Here is a 25,964-nt window from a genome sequence, read left to right on the forward strand (position 1 = left end):
ATCAAAGAATGAAATCACATTTTTTGACAAGATTGGTTTTCCATAAAACCATGTTGATTGGCATTAATTATATTCCCGCTTTTAATTCTTTATTGATCCAGTCCTGTATCAGCTTTTCCATTATTTTGCCCAGGATTGACCTCAGGCTTACTGACCTATAGTTACCCAGGTCATCCCACTTGCCCTTTTTGAATATTGGCATAGCACTAGCACTCCTCCAGTCCTCTAGTATTTTCCCCAATGTTCCAAGATTTTTTAAAAATTAACATCAGAGAGCCAGAAATCTCCTCAGCCAAATCTTTTTGGACTCTTGGGTGCAAGTTATCTGGGACTACAGATTTTAAAAGGTTTGGTCCTATAAGATGTTGTTCAACATCCTCTTTAGTTCTAATGGACTAGAAAATTGTTCATCATCCTCATCTGATACAAGTGCATCATCCTGCTTCTTTCCAAATACAGAAATATTTGTTACACACGTTTGTCTGTCTTCATCATTAAGTGTTACCATCTACATCTGGTAATGGGGCTATACTACTGCTGGCATTTCTTTAGTTCATAAAATATATTTTAGAAACTCATTATTATGCTAAGCGCTGCCAGCTATGGACTTTCCCCTCATATCTTTTGCGTCCGTTATCAATTTTCTGCACTTCATAACTTCTAATTCATGTTGCTTGTACTGTTCTCCCCATGTGTTATATACGTATTGCTTTTTATTTCTAATTACTGCGCTCACTTCATTGCTGAATCTGTACCAGGCTCTGGGAACAGGCATGCTCAGTCCTTTCATTAGGTATATACCACTGGGACCTGGGGGGAGGGATTAAGAATGGGCATGCTCCGTAAATTATACAGACATCTAGGAACTCAGGAGCAAGTGAGAACATCCATTGTTATGAGCAGAACAGTTATCACATCTAAGAGGTATTGTTACTGGCTTCATTTATCACCTTGAAGTGTACTTTTTAATTTAAGAATATCCATCAGATGAATGGGCCACTTCACACTCTGAGCGTCTTATCTGCTGCAGAAGGGTGTATTTTGCATTTCTCAGCACCAAATTTCATTTGCTGCAGTGTTACGCATTCACCTAGCTTGTTTGGATCTCCCTGAGGAAGCGTCTACCCAGGTTCTCCTAGGAAAGTTACTAAGGGAAATCAACCAAGAGCGTGACCACCCTCCACCCCACCTCTTATGGATGCTCTCATTTATATTTAAGTGAAGATTAATGCAGATACAACAGGGGGGAACTTGTAATCAGCTCCCATAGCCTTCTACTATGGTTTGTAAACTTATTGGGAGAGTGGTGTTAGTGCCCTCCCCTTTCCCAAAAACTCAGTTCCAATCTAGCATTCATTCTACTGAGTGGGCCTGTTTTTTCACTGGATATTTCAGGTGAGCTGGCTGAAATACAGGGAGGGTTGACCCTCCAAAAAAAAAAAATAAAAATCACATGCCAAGACAATGGCTAAGTTGGATTTGAACTCACAAAACTTGTCATCTGTCCTTTAAGTATATACTAGACCGTACATCCTCACAATTTAGGTTTGAAATATTTGATTGGAACTGGCATCTGAAAACCCCATAATCATCCAAAATGTGAATGCTGCTAACAAAAATGCCACTGCTAAGTTTTTAATAAATTATTTTTCATATGCAGGTTTCTGTGACGAAAGCTGACAGAGCCCTGGGCTTTGCAATCCAAACATGTTTTGTTTCACCATATTCAAACCCTGATATGATATCTGATTACACCATCATAGAAAACATTTGTCCTAAAGATGAATCTGTTAAATTCTACAATGTCCAGAAGGTGAACTTTCCTATACCACATGCACAGATGGACAAAAAGAGGTTTAGCTTTGTGTTTAAACCTATATTCAACATCTCATTGCTCTTTCTTCATTGTGAGCTGACTTTGTGTACAAATAAAGAAAAAGACACTCAAGGACTGCCGAAGGTCAGTAGTTTAACTTCCTTAAGCTTTCAGATTTAGATTAAAAAATGAGACTGTTTACAAGATAAACAAGTTCAGATCATAGTAGTTCCTGAGATTGATTTTTCTATTTGAAGATTCTATAGACTTAGATTAGTGTAATGAACATTTTATCAGTGGACCTGATAATTTTTATAAGTTCTTTTTATTCAGAGCTATGCTGAATCTTGATCACATGGTCTACATTTTCCACTTTAAAATGTCAGTAAGTGGTTACATGTGGTAAACAGAGATTGCTTTTCATTAAGGGAGTGGTCCAGATTTATCTGTTCTATTCAGATCACACAGCAATAGGATAAACAAAATTAACATTAATTTTCCAGAGCCTGCTGAGATAATATTGTAATTGTTTTTGAACATCCATATGTGACCTGTAAGGTTGGACCATCTCAGGAGGACTTCGATGGGAAATAAGTAAATGTTAGCATTTGTTTTCCAGATTTCAGTGTGGTTACTTTTTTGTATTTATAGTAAATGCTCTGTATTGAATGATCACTCCAATATATTTAAGTAGAATTAACATTTCCTGTTTGATTATTGTAGAGACTGCTGCCCAAACTATTACTTTAAAAATAGTATATAACAAAAAATACATCTTTTTGTAAAAAAATGAACTGTTAGGTAAACTTCTAAAATTTGAGTTATTTTTAGTAGTTCTTTAACATAAGAAAAGACTCATACGTTATTGTGCTATATATGCACTAGTGAGCTACAGAACTGGCCCTTGGATTTTCAAAAGTGGACCCTTATTTTTGTGGTTGTAAATCTGTGTGTCCAAATTTTTGTATAGAAGCCTGGATTTGCATATACACACAGCATTTGTATATGAAAAATCAATTAATTACTCAATAAGTACAAAAGTTAGCTGTGACAAGTGAAGGTAGTTTTGGAAACTGAGGTGAGAGCTCTTTGAAGATATTGACCCTCTGTGTAATTAACATCAGCCTTTGATATCCTAATATGCAACTATTACAGCAACAATTCAATAGTAAAACTTCAATAGAGTTTTAAGTAATTTAGCACTAAAGCAAGTTTATATCTTAAGATGCAGCTGAGAATAGGGTGACCAGACAGCAAGTGTGAAAAATCGGGCTGGGGGGGGCAGGAATAGGGAGAGTAATAGGGTCCTATATAAGGCAAAGCCCCTAATATCGGGACATCTGGACATTCTAGCTGAGAATAAGTTTTCTTTGCCAGTATATTACGTAGACTGTTTTTGGGAGGGGTTGATAACGTTCAGATCTCCTGTTTCTCTTTAGTAAACAATACTGAGCAAACACTGATAATGAGGCAGCTGTGCAGCTGCTCTGGCTGATATTGTGTTTTATTTTGAGTGAATCCCTGACCTCACATGTTTCCATCCACAGTGCATTCCTCCTGACGAAGCCTGCACCTCACTCAATGTTGATATGATCTTGGCCATGATGCACAATAAGAAAACTTTCACCAAGCCCCTTGCTGTAATAACCCATGAAGAAAAGCCAAAAGGTACCAACATACATTTTGAACTTCTTAACGTAAATATGTTGCATTAAAAAACATATAACCATTTGTAGTCCAAAAAAAGATAGCTTTAGGAGTATACAATTTTATATTTTAAAGGGTGCTCTTGTTATAAAATGTGTTCATTTAGAGATATTTGTGTGATACAGTCCACCATCTTATCTGAACGCCCGCAGCTACTTACTTTTTTTATGGAAATGTAATTTGGCTGGTGTTGAGAAAGGAATACTCTTCCTATGTTTTACAACAATATAGGTTTCATAAGTATTAATGTAGAAGAATTGCTTCTAGCAATTAATTCTGGTTTGGAAATTGAAAGCAATGCTTTACTGTCTGCTGTATAATTTCTTCTTTGTGGCTGAAAATATTTAAGCATGATAATTTAATTGAAATGCCAATGTATTGGAAATATTAAAGCTTGAGGGGTTTGTAAAGTAAAGAGGTAGCTAGAGGGAAACCAGTTCCACTAGAAGATTAGTTCAGTAAAATGAAGAGATGAAACTGTAGTGTTTCATTCGTTTTCTTCTGTTGGGGTTTGTTTAACTCTTTTAGCATCTTTACAAAAAACTCCAAGAACAGAGTCATGAAAATGTGTCGTTTCCTGGGTGATGTGCTGCTTCAAATGCACATGACTCTTTGTCAAATAGTCCATTTCTGCCGTCATCCCACCAGAGGCAGTTAGAGCAGACAGCATTATGGCTCCACCTGCCAAGAAGTCTGGAGGCAAAGGGGCTGACAAGGTCTGTATAGAAATGACAGCCCATCCACATTTCTTCGGTTTTCTTTTGTCGTCTCCTTCTTGTAAACATGAAGCATTTGACTTAGTTCTCTTGCTCTAAGAAAGAAAAAGAAAAGTCTAAACACTAAAGAGAGGAGGTTCAGGAAGAAAAGGAGAAGAACCTGGGTAGCAGATAGAAAACTCTGTTTCTGTACTAGATGCTCTGAGCGAGGGTGACTGAAAAGGTCTAATCCAAAAACTGTCCAGAGTCAGCAAAACCCTCACTTAAATCCATCCTTCAGATTTCTGAACTAATTCACTTGTAATCAACAGTCTTTGTCCCTGAAGCTCCTTCAGCCTCCAACAGCCTGTCTGATACTTTCTCCCCACTGCAGCTTGCTCCTGGGAGATGAGGACTCTGCTCCCTCCTCACATCCCTGCCAGCACCTACAATTCTGTAGCTATAGGCCAACTTTTCTGCTGCTTTGGAGCTATGAGCAGCTCAGGCATTGCATCTTTGATACTCCCATCCATCTTCCCCCTGTTGTTCGGTTACAACTCATGCCTTTGCCACTCATGCTTCACAGGAACTCTTCTCTGGTGTTTCCACTTTGATTCCATGGTGCAGCTTTTCCTCCATGGCTCATTCAAGCAGCTGGGCCTAGCCTACTTCCTAGCAACCAACATCATTTCCTTCGTATGAGGATCCACCTGCCCAAACTGGCTTCTTTCAGGCTCACTTAAAGCTAACAATCAGAGCCATCTTCCACTCTGTGCCTACCCATAATCCTGCCTTTACGGACATCTCAGATTCCTCAATCTCTGGTGCAGGAAATGCTCCCGTGCTGCAGGGCAATAGCCAGGAAGATGACCCAGGTCCAGCACTTACCTATTCCAGAACCCTGACACCATTCTAGACTCCCTTTCCTGACATCCTGCTCAACTGCTTGTGATTCTGAACCTTTGTACTTTGGCAATCTTTGGTGTGGACAGCCCCAAAGCTCTGTCCAGGAATAAGAGTTTTAAATGGGACCCTTTTCAGAGGTTCAAGTTGCCTTTTCTCTCAACCCTTCTAGCCTCAACCTCATCCCTGCCCTACAGAGGCTCCCTGTCCTCTGACAAGCCTCCATCGGGTATTTCCCATGTCCTTAGTGGCCACTAACACCCTCTTCCCCACCTCAACATTCACTCTGCCCCACCCCCATACTCTGAAATGTGAAGAATAAGGCTAAACTTCATCTTGCATAGAATTTATGAGGCTGCCCCTTTGGTGCTCAGGATTGTCACCTATTGGCTTTTTTGTTTTCCATGCTCTTCAGATAGACTTGGAGAAAATCTGTTTTCTGGTAGCTTCCCTCCAGGTACTTGGATACTTCAATAGATTATGCCCACAACTTTCTTTTGTTACATTGCCTTTGACAGTGGCCCAAAATACATTTGGCTTGAAGGCTGGAACAGTTACATGCCAAATTTAAGGGTTTATTTACACATGAAAATTAATCCAGAATAAGGTAAAGTGTGAATTTAAAGTGGATTAACTATGAATTTAAAGTAGATTAACTCCATATGTTGACACTTATGTTCCAGAATAGGAATGTTAGAATTATCTTATTCTGGAATAAGAGCATCCACGCACGGAGCTAATCGTGAATAACTCCCCATGTAGACAAGCCCTAAAATACCTGGACTTTTTTACATGCGAAAAAAAATCTCACTTTTAAGGAAGAATCCCCAGAAGCTCACTAACACACACTTTCCAAATTATGTAGTAACCCTTTTTTACCCAGCACGCTTGACACTTCTCACCCTTTTAAGCTGGTTTCCTAGAAGTAGCTTCCCTTTCTCAGTGCATAGTTCCTCCTCTGCTTTCTCTTTCAAAGAGAAATAGGATATTCTGAGTGTGGCTGGTCATGACGACAAACAGGAAACTTGTTTCCATTTTTCTCACCTTCCTTCTCCTATGAGTGGCCATGTCCCCACCATCCTCTATCACACTCTCCAGCAGGAGAACATCTTAAATTTGTGGGGCTGTATTCTACAGTGACAGCTGGGGAAAAGACACTGATTGCAACTGCAAGAGAATTCTCCTTCTGCCCCAATCATTCAAGATTTTTCTGGCATGATGTGTGTGCCTTTTATTTACTTCTCCCCCTTCCTCCTTGCTACCCATGCTGATGGCAGGCTTTTGGAGTGTGCACCTCCCTCTCAGCTTGGGATGCACCTCCCTCTTCTGCTTGTGAAGCAGAAGCTTAGTATTACCCTCCTGGAGCTCTAGGCAATCCCTTAGTTCTCCAAGCCTATGAGTGTGTGATTCAGGACCAGCAAATGGTAACTATGTACAACCAAGTAATGATAGCCTATGTAAACATCAGGGCAGTATCAGTAGCTTCTGTTGCAGCGACTTCTGAAGGACATAATCCTGTCTCCACTCATTTCAAGCACTATATCTTGTAGGGAAAGATCAGCTCTACTGCAGACTGACTCGGCAATCACCAGCTAATTCCCAGAAAGCCAAGTATTCCTGAGTTTCTACCAGCACCTCATGTGTCCCTGTTAGATCCCATAGACCAGTTCAGTTTGAGTCAGTGACTTGTTCCCTGTTACTGCTCATGGGTTTACATCCCCAGAGCTCTATACTCAGATGCCTTCATCTGGCAATGGGCGAGGAAATTGGGGAGCCTGCCCTTTTCCTCCAGCTCTCCCTGATTAAAGAGTTATGAAGAAAGCCAGGAGAGACAGGGCATGAGTAATTTTTCCTTCTGCTGACTTCCAGGTGATCTCATTAACTCTCAGCACCACAGTCAATGAAACTGGTGATGGACCAACTCCTGATGGAGATAAGTCTCCTCTCTTTCTCAGGCATCCATTGCCTTAGCCTAACCAGAGTATATCCACACTGCCCAGCTGCAGAGAGCCTGAACTTTTAGATAAAGAACTTTCTGGAGGTCATAAGCTTTCTTCTGGTGGATGGATGAAGGAGCTAAGCTTCTTGATAACCTCCCTTCATAACTTGAGCTTTTTCAGGACAAAGGCAGCTTTTCATCTTTTGGTATTTGTCCCAAAAGTGAAAATTAGACTTCATATTGATTAACCCATTGTTTTACCTACACTGTGTCATAATTCGGTTTTCCCCTGAAAAAAACCTAAGCTTTATGCCATGGGTAGGAAACAGACTGTGTAGTATTATCAGACTTGTATTGATGATTTTAGGAAAATGAAATAGTTAATTGATTGGACTCTGAGGAAGGTGGCCATCAAGATTGCTAAAATCAGATGCATTCTTTTGGCATGTGACTAGGCCACTGACCCACTCCAGACCCTAAGTGGGATTCAGTACAGAACTATTCTCTGTGTAGAAATTCAGCTGTAAATGTTGCCTCCAGATCCTACACGTTTGTGATGGATCCCGTGAAGCCCCATGGTGTGTGCATTTGACATTTTAATATCTTATTTCAGTGTTTGTACATTTATGAGAACATTTGTTTACATTTATAGCGTAGCAAATACAAGTTAGTACAGAGGGCTCAGTTCTGCCCTCTAGCATAAGCTACAACTCCAGAACAAGTCAATGGGAGCTGTACCCACATATCTAAAGGCAAACTGGATCCAGCAGGGTAGATCCTCAGCTGGTGTAAACTGTCATTGTTCACTGAAGTCAATGGAATTCTGATAACTCACACCAGCTGAGGCTCTGCCCCTGTGTATGTATAAAAAGATGGGAAAACCAGAACTGTTATGACCTTCATCTTTTGTGAATGTATTTCTTACTGGGGCCCTTCTGACAACAGCAGGGATGCACATTAGAACACTAATAATTGCATTGTCCATTCTCTTTTAGCTCCAGCATGGTAGTTTAGAGGGTTTCATAAAAAGAAAAGGAGGACTTGTGGCACCTTAGAGACTAACAAATTTATTAGAGCATAAGCTTTCGTGAGCTACAGCTCACTTCACTTGCAGATCAAAATCTTCTATTTGCATGCAATGTCTGTTGGAAATTTTGGAATGCTTTCCAGAGAGAGTCAAAGGATGGGGGATCAGAAATCCTTTAACCTCAGTTCTGCAGTGCGTGCTTTTTAATGTTTAAACAGCATATGGTACCATGGAGCATTGCTGGGGGACATAAGCAACAACTGTTTTTGTTTAACTCTGCAAGGCAGCCCATGTTTTTACACGATTCTTCTTCATGCAAATTAAATTCACTAAGAATTAAAGGCAAGTATTTGATTGGTAAATGCAGTACAATTAAAACTCTGCTTTTGGGCCTGATTCTGTACCCTTTCCTCATGCAAAATGCCCACTCATCTCAGTGATTATCCATTCCTGACGGAACACATCAAACTGTGTAACTGATGTTTATCCTTCAGCAAACAGGTTTACACCCAGAGCTCTATTCTCCCTTTGGGTGTGCAGGGCTGTGTGTGCAACTCCCAAGGATAACTTCAGCTGGAGTTTTGTCTGTATAAAGAGTATGAGGTCTTAGTAAATCTGGTTTTACTTTTACACGCTAAGAGACAGTTGCTTGATAAGATCACCCACAATGCAACAATAGTTTGGCTAAATGTTTGGTGGAACTCATCCCAGCATATTGCAGATTTTGAGCATAATGCACAACTATTAGCACCTTAACATCGCTGTTATGCAGTTGTTCCACAACGAATCAAATGGCCCTTTTCTATAACTGCTGTGGTTGACTGGCACAGTGAATCTGTAAGATTGAGAACAAATTATATTGCACTACTAAAATCTGAGTATTTTCATCTTAAAGATGTCAGTTGTCATTTGCTTTGATGTGGAACAGGCCAGCTTTCGTGGGTATTGTTACAAACCATGTTATTGGAACTATTCTGTTACATCTGCTCTATAAGCCAAATGAAGAGCTTGTATGTTTGACATTTGGGGAGCCAGCACAAATTGTTCAATGCAAAGGTGTCTGTTTTCTTCTCCATACGTCATGCACATGACTGCCATTGACTGTAATGGAAACCCTGCCTCTATAGCTAGAGAAAAACACACACACACACAGTTTGCATTTTGCTTTATAGGTTTTTACAAGCTTGGTTCTTCACCTTATTGTATCAGATTCCCGTGAAACCTCCTAAAAAAGACCATACAAGTTTAAAAAAAAACACAACAAATTATTCATATCCTGGCATCTCTAAGTCACATCTGTTCTTTGGCACAATTTAAGTGAAAGGTGTAGAGAGAAACTTATTTAAAGTCTATGAAATTGATATTCTTCTATTGAATAGTTATGTCCCTTTCACTGTTTGTTCAATTTATGCAAGATGTGGAAAATAAGGTGTTTTTTTTTTTTCAGTGAAGGGAACAAGATCAAGTGAGCAACTGACCAACACTTTTCCTAAACCAAGATATAGAAAACCATGTGCATTAGTTCAAGCCTGCTTCTGTTGTTTTAAAATTATACACTTTCCCTGGGCCTCATGAACTTTCACCCTTCTTGTGTTGCACAAAGCTGCAGCAAGCAACACACATTAATGCCAAGGAACTGGATAACTAATTCAGTGAATTGGCAAAGTTGTTGTTTGGCAACCTTCCTATTCTGTGGAGAGGCCAATGACAGAGTTAGCAAGGAAAATTAATTCCTGTCACCACTGGAGACGTTCGGATTAGTCGAAGTTTGGGATATGCTAGCTGGATATATGGACAAATATAGTGCTGCTACTCATGTTGTACTATTTCACTCTCTAGTATTTCAATCCAGTGCCTTTCATAAACGTTCATTTATACTTCTGCTTTGACTTCCATTTGATAACTTGTTAGTATATTCACAAACAAAAAACCGTACATTTTGAGAAAGCTAACGCTGAGATATTAAAAACAATAACATATTCCAAAATGCATGAATTAAAAAAGCACTTAAATCAGGAAACAAATTCTTAAGGTCACCCAAAAAACCTTACCTTTGTCCCAATTTCCCCATCCTTGTTTTAACCTGTGTGTCTAGTCCACTTGGCATGAATGATATATTAAAAAAAAAAAGATGATGATGATGATGATGATAACCACTTGGTAAACTACACTGCTTTAGTTTGTTCTCAGAGTAAATAAAAATGCTTTGGATATTGCAGGTATGTGTTTCTGAGAGGAACATGTAATGAATCTGAGAGAGAATTTTGGCCACATGGTACCCTGTGTGGTTCAAGTTAGTTAATGCAGTTACTACTGAAGAGGTTTGGAACACTAATCCTGACATATAAATACGTACTGGATAAACAATAAAAAGAAAACCGATAACTTTCAGTATATTTTGGAACTTATAGAACTGCTCTTGCCTCCAGATCAAAGCAATTTTTTCCCAATTGTTAAAGGATATAAAAATATGTATCATTACAGTTCCTTACCAAATCTTCTCATAGTGGAAGCATCTGGTACACTCAAACATGTCAGAATTTAAATTATATCCTTCGGGCAGCTTGTTGATCTAGAGAGTGCAACATGGGTTACCAAACAAGATGTTTGAATTAGAATCCAAATCTGGGTTTCTGATTCCTCAATTTGGCATGGGTATCCTGAGAGGAAGGGGACTCCCGACATCTAATAGTTCCTCCATGGAGATACCAGGCATGTATATGAAGAAGGGATGTCAAATAAGAGAGAGAGTAGGGGTAATGATGCATTTCTAAAGACAGTTTTGTATTTCTTTCCATTCCATGCTGATGCTATTTGATTATTATTTCAAAATAGTAGCTTTAACATCATAGCTATGATCTTTGTCTTCCAGTATAAATAAGATAGAATACCAAGTAATTTATACACATTACAGAGCACAGTGGAAATGTACAAGTCAAAACATGTGCATTTAAGCTGGTCAGAACAGGGTCCATCATATCTAGAAGCAACATTTCCCAGGAGTGGAAAAGGGGGGCTGGGTCTTGAAATGATTTCATGTGCTGGTCTCTCATGACTGGAGACAGGAAACAATTTTAGCAATCTGTGCTGAAGGAGAGCCCAGCATAGGAATAAGAGGGAGTTATTGCAGGTGAGAATTGATGACTACTGGGTGGGGAGGTTTGCACAGCATCTGCCAGCACTCCGTAACATGCTGCTTGCATTGTGCTATGGATATATTCCTCTGAAGACTAAACAAGATACAAATGGATTTTTTACATACTGATCCAGGTTAATAAATTCTGACAGGATTTCCTGAAATGTTACCAATACATTATGCAGCATTTAAAGACTTTCCTCCCAGTGAGATGCTGAAGATTGCTTATATAGTGTGTAGTATTTCTATGGCACATCATGCAATTAATGTGTTCGTGTTTTTTAAACAGGTCCACCTATTCACAAGTCAAAAGGCAATGGGTTGCAGCCACGTAAGTTATACATATCTGTCTACTTTGTTGATCTAACACGCGTTCTCAAACTTCATTGTACTGTACCCTCTTCTGACAACAAAAATTACTATACGACCCCAGGAAGGGGGACTGAAGCTTAAGCCCACCCAAGCCCCGCCACCCTGGGCGGAGGACAAAGCCAAAGGCTGAATCCCAAGAGCTTCAGCTCCAGGCAGGGGGTCTATAACCTGAAGCCCTTGGGCTTTGGTCCTGGGCACTGGAGCTTGGGCTTCAGCTTCGGCCTCAGCCCCAGGCTCTAGCAAGGCTAATGCCAGCCCCGGCAACCCCATTAAAACAGGGTCGCGACCCACTTTGGAGTCCTGATCCACAGTTTGAGAACCACTGATCTAACAACTTCCAAACAAAAGGTTAAGTCAAAGATAGTTTATTGTAAAGCTTTTTAAACTTAGAGCGGAATTAAGTCTTTGGTTTTAGTGCCCCTGGGGACACCATCCCAGATCCTCAAACATAGTTAGGCACATGACTCCCAGGATCTAGGCCATTCCCACGAATTTTGAGAGAGGAATTCATGAGGGGTATTACATGAGCAGTAATTTGTAAGTGATTGCAGTACTCCAACATCAAGACCACCACAGATGTGATAAAATGTGGCTCTGTGACTTTCACTCTGAGTTCAACATCAGCATCAGCGGAGTTGGGGAAGCCAAAAATCTCAACCATGCTAAAGGGCCCAATCAGCTCTAAGGAGAGTGCGTAGCACTAGAAATACATCATGATGGGAGGGAAGGAAAAATGGTAGCTGAAGGGTGAGAATTTAGAAAGTGCGGAGGGAAAGAAGTGAGGGAAAAGAGCTGGTCTCTTTGGGTCTTGGAGCTAGATTCACACAAGGTGGCACAGAGAATAACATTTACCTCCCTCCACCAGCTGGGCTACCTGTGTCCTGCGATGAGTGGGACCTAGTTGTCTGTGAACTGCATCTTAAGGCAAGAAGATGATGCAGTTGTAAAAGAGGTATCTCTGGTTAACAAACACAATTATAGTTTGGATTTAAAATAATCAAACATGACCAAGTGGCTCAGAAATGGCTCCAAGTCAAAAACGGGAGAAAACTCCAGTTAGCCGCTACCTGGGCTGTTCTTTCTGTCCCAAATCTGGCTGCACATACTCAGAAAGGGGTTCTGAAGAACTCCCTTAGCGGATGCAGGGGTCTGAAAGGTACAGTACCCATGCAAGTGTGCCTGTCAATAACAGAGGGAAAGCAAGTACCAGTGCTGCTGCCTGCCTTTCCAAGGAATTTCTGCTGGATGCAGGAAACGAGGTAGAAAGCAGGTGAATTGGAGGAGATCTGCTAAGCATGCCCTGGCCAGCCTCCTTCGTGTCTCCCGCACCCACCAACGCAGACCCTGGGATGAATTGGAGTCTGTGTGTTCAGTTCTTTTCCATTATTTACTCAATTACTAAAAAGTTATTTACTAGCTTACAACATTTCATATGTTTATGGGAGACACTAGAAAAACTACATCTGAAATTAGTCATGTAAGAAAAAATACAAAAAATAATTGATTCAGTATGAGAACCACATTAAGGTGTTTTTGATCAAAGAGAAGAAATATGCAGGACAATGGCTGGAAGTTGCTGTAATTGTGTCAGTAACATTTGGAGCCATACATTCAGGAACCAGATGCAGTACTGTACAAACTATACTGCATAAAGATCCCATCCCCTAGAAACTGAGTTTTTTGTTCTATTTTTGTGATCTGGAATTAATTTTTTATTAAGAACATTGCCAAATATGAAAAACAATTGCTCCTATTTATGTTTTTGCTGACTTTTGAGCTGGCACCACTTCTCACTTAACAGCACTTCCGTTCTCCACCTAGATATAGGGCTGAAGTTACAGAGGATATAGAGTAAAGTTGGCTTGCATGGTAGGATGTGAATAAAAAGTAACCTTTTAGTAAGACTGCACAGCTTTTTAAATATATATTTAAGTGAAACCTGGTATTTAACTGAAAACAAAGAATAATTAACAAGAAACTGAGAACACTTCGAATTCATTCCGGTTTTGCTAGATTTGGGATGTATTGAGCTGGGTTTTTGACAGAACAGTTTGTTAAACAGTTTGTTAAACTCACCTCTGCCAGCATACGCATTGCTTGTCCTGCTTAGACACAAATCACAGTAATCTGCTAAGTATCATGGGGCTTTCTTTTCTTGCATTTAAAATGCTGGTTAATTAAATATGAAAATGTCAAAGCTCTGTGTGAAAACGGGAGGAGGAATTTTTAAAAATACTATTCAGCATTCAAAATGAAAAAAATGGTTTTTATTTGTAGCAGTTTTCTATGGTCTGGACACTCTGACCGTTGTGGGCATCGCCTTTGCAGCATTTGTGATTGGAGCACTGCTGACAGGAGCACTGTGGTTTATCTATTCTCACACAGGTTAGTACAGTTGTTTTCACCGGCTTCCATTTGGCATAGCACATTACAATGGAGGCAGTGAGATCGAATGCTTATGAATCAGGAGACTAGGTCTTCTTTGCTGCTTTCCACATTCTCCCTAAGGTGCTTTCCAGCAACTCCCCACAGCAGACTGAAGGTGTTAACCAGGTAGCTGTATCTGCCTCTCTCAGTAATGGGGCATATTATGTCTTTTGATATTTGGTTTAGAAATTTGGAGATTTTTGACTAACTGTGAAAACTTACCCTGGGGTCTGAAAGTCCAACTGAGATTTTATAGCTCATGTGCCATCACCAATAAAGATTCTGTTACTGGAATTTAGTTAATTCTATTGATGTGCGAGCCAGAAGAGAATCCATTAAATCTTTTTAGCTAGTAAAGTACGCAGATGTGACTTTGACTATACACCAAGAGCAGATCAAATGACTAAAAAGACACCATATTTACATAGGCCCTTTTCTGACTCCAGCTGCAATTTAAAATGTTTTGTAGGCTTTGTTTATTCAAAACCTTACATTGGTTTAATTAAAATTCTCAGTTTTTAAAAAGTTAAGCTAAATTTATAGCCACTGATAGCTGATTTAAGTGTGAGCCAAGCAAGAGTTTCCATGGGTTTAAGTAAATTGATATGAAAACCAATTTTAGTTGAACCAGTGCAAATTCTATGAAAACCAGTCTTTGAGGAACTCCTATCCAGTAGTTTCTTCTGTGGCAAACTAGATAAATCTGTACTTAATCATGGGCTAGGTGAGAGGTAGGTAAACTACGGCCCGCAGCGCACGTCCGGCCCGCAGCCCACGTCCGGCCCAGCCCTTGAGCTCCCAGCCATGGTAAGGGAGCAGGGGGCGGTTGGATGGAGTGGAGAGCGATTAGGAGACAGAGAGCAGGGGGGGTTGGATGGGTGTGGGAGTCCCGGGTGGCCTTTCAGGGGGCGGGGTGTGGATAGGGGTCGGGGCAGTTAGAAGACAGGGAGCAAAAGGGGGGTTGGATGGGGTGGGGGAGTCTCAGGAGAGGGCGGTCGGGGGACAAGGAACGGGGGGAGTTGGATGGGGCATGGATTCTAAGCGGGGCAGTCAGAGGGGTGGGAAATGGGAGGGGGCGGATGGGGGCGGGGGCTAGGCTGTTTGGGGAGGCACAGCCTTCCATACCCGACCCTTGATACAGTTTTGCAACCCCGATGTGGCCCTCAGGCCAAAAAGTTTGCCCACCCCTGGGCTAGGTTGTCTGCTGTGTCTCCTGAGACATGCCACACAGGAGGAAGAGAAGGGGAGGCACAGGTGGCTTTACATCATCTTTTGCTCCACTTGGATTCTGAGCTGCCACAGTAAATAGAACCACTCTGCTATGGTTAGACCAGCACCATGGACTATTCTAACATGCAGCGGTCTTTCCTGGGCTCCCTATGGGCTGCTCTCCATCCCAGAATCCCCAAAGTAGTCTCTGCTCTGGGCCACTTCCACTCCTGGCCACCAGGGCCTCCCAGAGGATTCGGGGGACTGGGGTTTTCAGCGGCGGGGGTCCTTCCACTCCGGGCCAAAGACCCAGAGCGGAAGAAGGACTGAAGGACGAAGTGCTGCCGAAAACTCTCGTGGGGGCCCCTGTGGGGCCCAGGGCCTGGGGAAAATTGCCCCACTGTTAAGCCTTCATCCTTTATCAATAGGTATTGAATCTCTGTTCAGTTACAGAGATATCTAGAGGGACATGTGTTGTATGTCAGAAGTTGTGTGTTAAACTTTACAGTATTAATAAATAGGAGCATTATACAGGAGACGAGAGAGTAATTAAAATTGACAAAATCCCGTTGTCAAAAACAATGGGAAGTTGACATAATAAATCCTTCAAGAAAATGGAACTTGGACCAACCCTATTAAAATAATTAGTGACTAACTACATCAGTCATAGTTACCATGTAAAACAGCAAGAGGAGCAGCTGTTCTGACGTTCCTTATTGCCTGAGAGACAAAAATAAGGGGAAAGAATAAAAGGGAAGAAAGGAAGCAGGCTCTCTAATTCCTTGGATTAGAGAATTTTAGAAATTAGATATAGTGGGCAGATTTTTAAAGGCGCCTCAAAATGGACTGCTGTTCCTGGGCACATATTTTGTCCCCCCCACACTTGCATCTACAAATTGGGATTTGTAGTAGAGATTTTCTATTAGGGACTTCCGCTGGTCACCATAACCCCTCAGTGGAGAATTGCAGTGTACAAGATAATTCAGCCCCAGCTGAAAGGCTTTGGGGTCTGCTGAAGACTTTTTTTGATAAAGCATAAATAAATATGTAGCTAACCTGCATATCTTAGATAGGGTCTTGTGTATACTACAGCCATATAATTCAGCCCTTGTAATTGGGATTCCAGAACATAATCCAATTTTCATTTTACATAACATTATCTTTCAAAAGTGATGCCATGGTTTCATCCTAGGTTTGCAGGCAGCATGAAACAATCTCTTAGGCCTGGTCTACACTAGAAACTTTTACTGGCATAGTAGCGATGCGTGGTGGGGGTGAAGGGTGTTTAAATTACTGTTGATACTGGCAAAAGCCAGACTGTAGATGTGGTTATACCAACAAAAGAAGTATTTTTGCCAGTTTACCTTATTTTGTTTGGGGAATTGGTATAAATTACATCAGCAAAAGAATTACTTTGCTGGTATTAGCTGTGTCTACATTAGGAAGGTTTGCTAGTATATACCAGCAAACCCTTTCTAATATAGACCAGGCCCTAAATGAATGAACTCCCCCATTTATCTTAATGTGTTGTTAATGCTGAAACCAAAAGATAACTGAAAATGTAGAGGAGACCGCATAAAATAAATGCAATTGAATATCAAAACAAACAACTCAGCAGCTAAGTTATTGATTGTATTACTCACTTCGATTATTTCATTCAAATACATTTTTAAAAAATCAGAAACTGCTGCAAAGTTTCCACCAGAACGTTAACAAAAAATCTAGGAGCTTTACTGCAAAATTTGGGTCTAGTTTGCCATTGAGCACACGGGGCTTTGAGCTCAGAGAGTACTTAAGGAGGGAGAGGCATCGAAGTGAGTAGAGGAATTGAGAGGTGTTCTATCCTCCTCCTCAGCCAAAAGCTCCCTATTTTAGACTATTTTTTCTAAATGGTTAAAGAACTTGAAAGGTAGCTACCAACTTTTCCACAATAATAGAATATCTGTCTGGAGAGGATCCTAGAACAAATGAAGGCAGAGGAGCTTGGCGAGTATTGAATACTGTTTACCTGAGCCTCTTTAGAAGAAGTAAAAGTCTTGCTCCAGCCCTGTTTGTGTGCAGTAACCCTTCAGGAGTGATTGTGAAATTATCTGACTGGAGACCTCTGCTTTAAGTGAATAAACTATCATGCTTAAGGATAAATACAAGGGACATGGAACAGCTTTATAAGTTATTAGACTTTGCTAAACATAAACCCAACAATTTAAAACCTTGCATTATGTATGGCACGCACATCAGTCACATAATCCTCTTAGAAAGTATGATTTTTCTCTTATTCGGACAATGCTTCAAATTAACAGGATAAAATTTTCCAGAGCTCTGGAAGTTAAAGGCCTCCCCTTCTCTTGTTTTTAAAATGGGATCTGATTTAAAATAAACCGACATAGCAACCAATTATATTTGGCAAATGGAGATAGAAAAGCAAACATTCAGACTTCCTGGACAGGGAGTACTACTGGCAGTTTTCCTAAGTGTGAATAATAAAGTACATGTTGTCACATTCAGATGGGTAAAAGCTTGTTTACTGTCAATAGATAGGACATGGCCATTTTGAGGCGTGATCAAGCACTAACATTAGACACATGAAGCTGTTTACATAAATAAGGCAGTAGGTGGTGGTGTATTAAATACATTTTTTCTCTTCACTGAAATTATTTTGAGTTTTTTATCGAGAGGATTTGACAGTTTATCAAGGTGGTGAACAATAACTGTAAGACCAAGCAAAAGTCAGTCTAAATATATTGGTAGGTTCTGTTCATAGTCTCACTAAGATTTTGATACTTCAGTTGAAGGGCAGTGCAAATTCTGCTGGTATCTCTGTTACACAAACAGATTGTTATGTCAGAACTGCCAATAATTTTCTAGACATGGAGCAGTGAAGAGGAAATTAAATGACAGCAGAGTCTTTGCCACTGAGGCAAAGTGCTCAACCCCCAAACTTTTAAAGGAAGATGCCTCCTAGGAAGTTTTCCAGAAGAGCAAAGGAACGGGATGTGTGGTGCTGTTTGGCTTCTAAAGAGATTGTGACAGCTGTGCTTGTCATTTTGCCTAAAAAAGAAGAGGTATTCAGCATATAAACTAAGTTATGGTTAAGTTTATACAGATCGTATTGATATGCTGTGGCTGAGGCAAAACTATGTGTAATCATGCGGTTTGTAAAATGGGTGACAGCGAAGCTGTAATAAGACCTAACAGCAGGGAATATGGGCCAGTTCTACATTTTGCAGAACTGCTTTCTTGGCAGAGATGTTGAGGGGCCCTGTTAAGGGAATAGAAGTAACTGCAGTTCCTGTGTTCTAATGGTAACAGCTTTTTCTATTTTTATTTTCATTTTTTTATGAAAGGGAGTTTGCTTATCACTGACTTATAGATATGTCCTTTAACATGACAGGAAGGGAGGCTTATACACAAAACAACTATATATTTTATAATGAAGGAGAAAATGCCCCAACAAGGTTTATGAAAAGCTTATAGTAAGATAACACAACAAGAAACTGCTGCTATAGTTTACTTTGTTTATATACAAAGCTGTTTCTAATAAAAAGATAGGAATGAAACATTTTATTTAAGAAATGCTGTGCTAGATTCAATTACACATAGAAGAAGTCTATAATTTGTGGAATCACTTTGGATTTGTACAGATCAGAAACTGCCTCACAAAATTAAATGTCTTATTGAGTGAATCCATGGGCAAAATTCTGACCTCTGTTAAAGCAATGCAGCGCCATTGACTTAATTGAGGAAGAGTGTTTGGGGGAGTTTTCTTCCTATTTGTGAAAATAGTGGGGTGCAAGGCAAAAGCTGTGCACTCTTTCGAGAGTAGGAATATGGCAGTGATTGTAGGATGAGCTGGTAGCAACCCCTACATTTAGGTTGCCTAGCACTTTTCATTGTGAAGGATTCTTGTGACCCCTTCACTTGACAAGCTCTCATACCTCCATTGTTTGCATCAGGGCTTTGCTATTTAATAGGTGGGAAACCCCTTGTGCTGCAGAAGTGCATCTTCATTCACCCATGATATTCCATTCAGATATGGGTGAGCTCTGATGCCCTGCCTGACTGCTACTGGGTCAGAGGTTTTTTTTGTTTTTGTTTTGTCCAGGTTTTACAAATAGTGACATTTAAGGCGGTTGTTTGTATGCGTTTTGTTAAGTGTTTATATTTTATGTAAAAACAATACAAATAAAGTTTAAATAAAAAAAATTGGGTGAGCTACAAAGTGTTCAAAATCACCACTTCCTTTCTGTCACTCGTGTTCCTCTGGAAACTTTTGGCAACCTACCAAAATCTCTGAACCATTCCAAGGCTGGGCTCGTGTTGCTGCTGCAGCAGCCCACATTGCAGTGGGAACAGGGAGCTGCCAGAGCAGCTTTTAGGGGGCAAGGAGGAGAGTGAGCCAGCCTGCTCCAACCCTGTAAATCCTAGGATCCAACACTCGGTCCCCTGTAGTCCATTTACCACTGGGGGTAGGAGCTCTCCCAACTCCTGGGCAGGGAAGGAGTGGGAGAGGGAGGGACAGACAGCCAGGTCAGCGTTCCCTTAATTGCCCCTATGGATCCAGCACATGGTACCAGGGGTCAGTCACCCATCTGGGGGCAACTCATGGGACAGTAGCTATCCCAGCTATGGCTGGCCTGGGCTTCCCGAGCACTCTCCAGAACCAGCAATCCTGTCTCCCCTCTTACTTCTAGGCCTAAGGTGACCAAACATCCCGTTTTGGCCAGGACAGTCTGTCCCTTTTTTAAGCCCTGTCCTGGCCATCCGGACTTTTTTGGCAAAAGTTGGATCAGTTGGCAAGAGCAAACGGGACAAATGCCCATTTGTCAAAAAAGCGGTGCAGTGTGGAGGAACGATGTGGATGTGGGGGGGCATGGTTCAAGCAACCAGCGACAGCCTCAAGTGGGGGCCTGGGGCCAGCCCCGTTGGGGGGGGAGGGGCAGATGGAGGAAGGGTCTCAGGCCAGCCCCGCATGGTGTCCTGTTTTCCTTTTGGGAAATATGGTCACCCTACTGCTAGCCAACATTGTTAATCTTGTAGCTCAAGTAGCAGAAGTCTATGCTGTAATGCTGAAGACTCGGGGTTCTGACATTGCTGATGATTGGGAGGAGGGCTACAGATCCACATAATAGAACTTGTAACCTTTTTCTTTAAAAACCATTAGGAAACCACATGGCTACATTAAAAGAACATTAAGGTTACAAAGTTAAGCACTTCAAAGTTAGGCAATGCCAGATTTATGGTTGCCTGTGCAACCTTAATCCCCCGTCCCCCCCTCCATATGCATTGTGATACAATCTTTAATTATTCGATCATACTATTTTTCCCCCCACAGGACCTCTGCCTCATTCAGTGCACAAAATGGACAAGAAAAGGGAAGTATTAATATTGCACAGGCATCCATAAAATCAGGCATTTTCTAACTTTTTAGTGCTTGACTTTGTAATCCAAATAACATTCTTTTAACAATAGTGCGTGTGTGTACTTACACTCTGAGCATGAAATTGCAAGAATATTGTACCTTATACTGTGCTATAACTACTGCTCATACTGTAGTAGCTAAGTGGAAGCTTGCTGTAACCCTGCTACATTACATTTAGAGTGGGATATGTAAATCAACTCAGCATTACAGGATAGGCCATTTTCCTACTCTGGGGGGGGAGAAGGTCCTCTGTCTCCCAGTATGTGCCATCCTCCTGACTGAGGAGGGGGAGGAGAGTGCTTTCAGATCCAACTCATTGGTTTTAGTACACGCTGCTCCATGTGTTGGCATTAAGACAAAACTACACTTTTCTAGCTGTTTTCCATCAAACAGAAAAGACCACAAAAAATGTAGGGTCTGATCCTGATCCGAGTTACATGATACTCCTGGGGGCATTCTGTGCCAGAAAAATTAAAAATTCTGTGCACAATATTTTAAAATTCTGCAAATTTTATTTGTGAAAACAGCACCACATAATCATGCCACCTTCAATTATTTTGGTAATTTATCTGAAAATACCTGTCAACAAGTATGTCTGTAACAATACAGACACCCAAAAATTCCCCCAGGAGTAGAGAGTTAAAGAAACCCCTATGACAAACCAGTTCCTGTTTCTCTGCCTCCTTCTTCCCCCTCCCCCCCAGCCTAGCTGGGACGCCAGATACCCACAACCCCTCTCTCACCATGGCCTATTCAAAGGGAGCCTCCCAGCCAATACACTGAAATCTCCTCCCCAGCCACAGGGCCTCGCTGGCCCAGATACCAGCAACCCCACCAGAGTCCAGCCACAGGACCTCCCTGGCCCAGATACCTGCACCCTTCCCCACCCCCCGAGCCCAGATGTGGGGATCCCCTGGCCCAGATACCTCCCCCTTTCTCCCCCCTCCCATTGCACAGAATTCCCCCAGGAGTATGGTGACTGAACCTCAGTTGATGGGCAGCTGACGGCAGGATACACAAAGCATCCATAGCTGAGCTCACTGTCAGCTGCTTTTATACAATTAAGAAAGCAGCTAGAAAAGATTTTTTCTTATGTAAATACTACCCAGAGGTGTCAAAATCAAGTAACATCTTTAACAAACGTTTCCATTTGAAATATATATCGAGTGCAGAGTTTTTATGGAAATAAAAATGACAAGAACATTGGGAGTTGGTAGAAATATTTTTGCTGTAGCATGTAACATTTTCAGTTTCCTTCTTTTTTTCCCCAGGGGAAACAGCAGGAAGACAGCAGGTCCCCACATACCCACCAGCCTCTGAAAACAGCAGTGCTGCACACAGTATCGGCAGCACACAAAGCACCCCCTGTTCTAGCAGCAGTACAGCCTAACCCAGGGGGAAGTCAGTCCAGGGAGCATCATAGGAGGGCAGAGGTTCAGAGAGACAGTACGTTGACATTGGCTGTCTAAAGTTGGAAGGATTCATTTGGTTTCTTTTGAGAAAGGAGGGATTTCACTGTAGGAAAAAAAAATCACCTGATCTTCTGGATAAATACAGTCTTTGGACCTTTCTACAGCATGTTATGCTACAGTACTGCAACCTGTTAAAAGGGAGTGTGGGCTGTCAGTGTGAAACACATGCCAGTTTGAAAAATGCTGCTTTGTCTGTACAAAATAATTTTTGGTTCCTAAGCCTTTTCACTGACAAGGTGTTTGCAAAGGGATTTCAACAAGATAAGTAGAACAACGGAGATCTTCGGTCAAAGGATTCCTACACATCAGAAGAAGAAAGTCTCAAGCTCAGATCTACTTGGTTAAAAACCATTTTATTACTTCAGCTATATTTAACCACTTCAAAATAGCACCTTGTTTTCTTGAGCTTGACTGCTATAGCATCTTACCTGCTTTGTTTTGTGTACAGTTTCAGGTGTTTAAAATGTGTTTGCCTTTGGTAATTATAATGCTCACTAAAGCAACATTCCCTTTCTTGTTCACTGGGCCAAAACTATCTTCAGTTAGGGTTTTTTACCCACTATACCCTTATACACACACAAAGATTAAAGAAAAGATAATATGCACTAATGTTAGTGTGTATACTTAATGAAATATCTTATGCAAATGTATATACCACAGTATACACAATTTTACTTAATCTAGCATGTCTATTTTTTTAGACTGGGAAAAACATCTTAATATCCCACTCTACCCATGAAAATGTTGTTAGATATTTATAATTGACTTTAGTTTATATGAATATTTTGAGACTAATATACAAAGAAAGTATATTGAAAGATACTTGGCTCAGTCCTACGTTCTTTGTGCGCCCCGAATTCCAGTTGACATCACTGTGGTTTTGAGTGCACAAGGGATATACAACTGAGCCTATCTGTATAAAACACTGCATATAAAAATGAAACTCTTCTTTTAAGATAACAGTCCACAGTGGTTTGTGTCAAACTACTAGTTAGTCATATGAACTTTGCAATTGGATATTCTCAAAGTAATGTTAGAATGTGAGATGGGCAACAAGGCACTAATTTTCATAGTATTTTAGTGCTTTTGCCATACCCTGACCTTACAATAAATCCCAAAAGGAGGGAAAAATTAGATGTGAATTACTTTGAATATTATGGTGTCACTTTGCAACTGTAATATGCTCTGATTGCTCTGTTTCTGGTTTGTTTGTTTTGTTTTTTAAGTGAATGCTATTCTCTTGTCACAGGATATAAATGACTCCCATTAATTTCAGTAGAAGCTGCTTGTATTCTGCAGCAGGAGAATAGGATTCTTTATATTAGGGTGATATTCTCCTAAATCTGAACTCAAGATTTCTATTGCTAACTCTACACTCATGCCATGTATACAACTCATATTGTCAATGGATATTCAGTCTGTATAATGAGATCAAAATGTGCAATAGAGATATGTACTCAGGATCAGAGAGCAGAATTTTGCCCTTAATTTTTAAACACATTTGGCTCTGATCCTGCAAATGCTTATGCACATGAGTAAACTTACTGACTGACCCTGATGTTGCAAGGGCTTATAAATGTACTTAACTTTATGCCCTGTGATCAGTCTCAGTGTCAATGGGGGACTGCTCACAGTGAGTAAAGTTAAGCACATGTGAAAGTCTTTGCAAGATCAGACCAATGAATAATTACTTTGAGTTCAACAGGATAACTCACATAAGTGTTTGCAGGATTGTGTCCTTCGTGTGGGAAGAACAAATATGCTACCTGTGTCTTTGAAAATAATGCGCTTTGCCTAACCTTCAGCAGAATGTATTGTGTAAGCATATTCTATGTATAAAATCTTTAAAGATGTCTTCAAAGAAGACTAAAGCCTTTAAGTCAATCATAGCTATATTTTACTACATTACATTTGTGTATAAAGATATATTTAAGTGGTTTTAGATAAATTTAAATTACTCTATATATGTTTAATTTCAGTTACTGTGAATTTTACATTTTTGTAATGTCTTAATACCATTTTAACCCTTTCCTTCTCAGATTAAAAAAAAGTAGAGTCTCACAAGGAGTCTTAGAAAATTCTGTTGTGATGGACAAGTTTAAAACCTTGTGTGTAAGATAGTTAATTGTATATTTTTGAGAGAAACATGCTGCATTATCAATGATTTTATCAATAATTTACTCTAATTTTAAAATAATTTACAGATTTATATTTCCAAACTGACAAACCAAAATATAAAATGCATAAAAAAAAATTGAATTTTTAGCCTTCTATCCAGGACACAATTTAAATTAAGCCTCATCTTGATGTACTCAGCTGTTTAGAGTTAAGAATATATCAAACTGAGTTCATGGAAAGTTACCAATATGTTAATTGGACAGTGGATGTCATCAAATGCAAGTGTCATTTCTTATAGGATTGAACAGTCACTTCTGTAGGCAAGAGACGTAAAACAAGGGCATTTCCCAGTTAATAGCTTTATTAGAAGAATGTACCGTACCTTGCAGCAGTCATTGACTACTGCAATTCAGAATACTGCTACAAACGTAAACTCTTTTTATAAAACAGCCATTTATATTTACTGCAAGTTTCTTTAAAGTTATATTGTGTTATATATCATTTGAATGTTTCACTGCAAAGCCACAGTTTGAGTCTATCAAGAGGCCTGATCCTGCCATCATTACTCAAATGAGATATTTACCTTGTTCAGAGGAGCAGCACAAAGCCTATGTGCCATTTACTTCCCATTTAGTTCCTCAAAATGGGGCTCACAAGAGACTTAATTGGTGCTGGCCTTCTCTCCCAAGGTGAATTTTACAGGTAATCTCTTTGAGTCCAGTGGGATATCTGGTGGAAGGATGGCAGAATTGGGCTTTAAAAAAAAAAAAAGACAGCTTCTGACGATAAAATCCATTAGTGAAATATTTAAACTCCAAAGCAAACTGCTTGTTGTGTTCATATATTTTCTAATCACTAGCTTTAACCTTTACAAATATTTGGTGTTGGGCAGCTGTTACATTATCATTTTAAGAAGTCAAAACATTCTGAACTGGGCTTTTCCATTGCATTTACCAGATGGAAGAGGGTTTTGCATAATGTCTCTCGAGATGATTGTAAATTCTTTTTGTTCCTCTTTCTAATTGTTTTCTGTAATGTATACACCAGTCTTTTCTGTAATGTGTATCTACCTCATGCTTCACAAGAAGACTTGTACTGCTGGTTATGCTGACAGCACTTTCTGTGAGGTAACTGTTGTGCTCTGTTTTCGTCAGTCAGACGGGGTGTTCATGAAATTAATTGGTATTAGCGATCATGTTTTCAACTGGTTCCAAACACAGTACTTTGATTTTTTTAAATCAGTTCTTAATTAGCAAAATCTCATTACAGATGTATTTTTTTAAAAAATCAATGGGAGAAATTATTCCCTCTGGCCAGTCTGAACAGCCCATTGGTATTTAGTTGTGTGTTCAGAAGACTTGGGGAAATGCTTAGTTGTACGGTTTTGATAACCACAGTGTCATGTCATCTTAATCTGTGCATAATAAAGTTATATATCAATTAATAAATGTGTTGCTTCATTTTCTGAAGTCGTACTGGCATTATTGAACACTGACAAAATGTATAGGCCATATTGTGCCTTAAGAGCTCATATTCACCTGCCATGAGCTTCAGTCAGAGCTGCATGTCCAAGAGCATTCTGTCTTCCGGTCTGATTCTTATTTATTTTGTCCTTACTCACCTTCCATCCCCTTCCACATTTCATCCCTTGCCTTTTGCAGACTTCTCATTACCATGGTTTACAGCCAAAGTCAGTAAACAGACACAGAAATATTGAATTCCTC

At 40.2% G+C, this 25,964-nt stretch overlaps 1 protein-coding gene across 7 annotated transcripts in view; it reads left to right on the top strand.

Moving 5' to 3' along the window:
- The window catches only part of TGFBR3 (transforming growth factor beta receptor 3), a 178,446-nt gene extending 152,758 nt beyond the window's left edge, over positions 1-25,688 (top strand). For 5 of the 7 annotated variants that reach the window (XM_073357088.2, XM_073357087.2, XM_073357092.2 and 2 more), the window contains 5 exons: positions 1,661-1,960; positions 3,364-3,484; positions 11,513-11,554; positions 13,873-13,980; positions 21,922-25,688. In XM_073357088.2, coding sequence (XP_073213189.1) covers positions 1,661-1,960; positions 3,364-3,484; positions 11,513-11,554; positions 13,873-13,980; positions 21,922-22,040 — 690 coding nt within the window. In that variant the 3' untranslated portion in view covers positions 22,041-25,688. Of the gene's footprint in view, positions 1-1,660; positions 1,961-3,363; positions 3,485-11,512; positions 11,555-13,872; positions 13,981-20,563; positions 20,602-21,919 lie in introns of all 7 variants that reach the window. The other 2 variants (XM_073357091.2, XM_073357089.2) reach the window with 2 other exon arrangements.
- The last annotated feature ends 276 nt before the right edge of the window (positions 25,689-25,964 follow it).

Source organism: Lepidochelys kempii, chromosome 8 (assembly GCF_965140285.1).
Source record: "Lepidochelys kempii isolate rLepKem1 chromosome 8, rLepKem1.hap1, whole genome shotgun sequence".
In the NCBI taxonomy this organism is placed as follows: Eukaryota; Metazoa; Chordata; order Testudines; family Cheloniidae; genus Lepidochelys; species Lepidochelys kempii.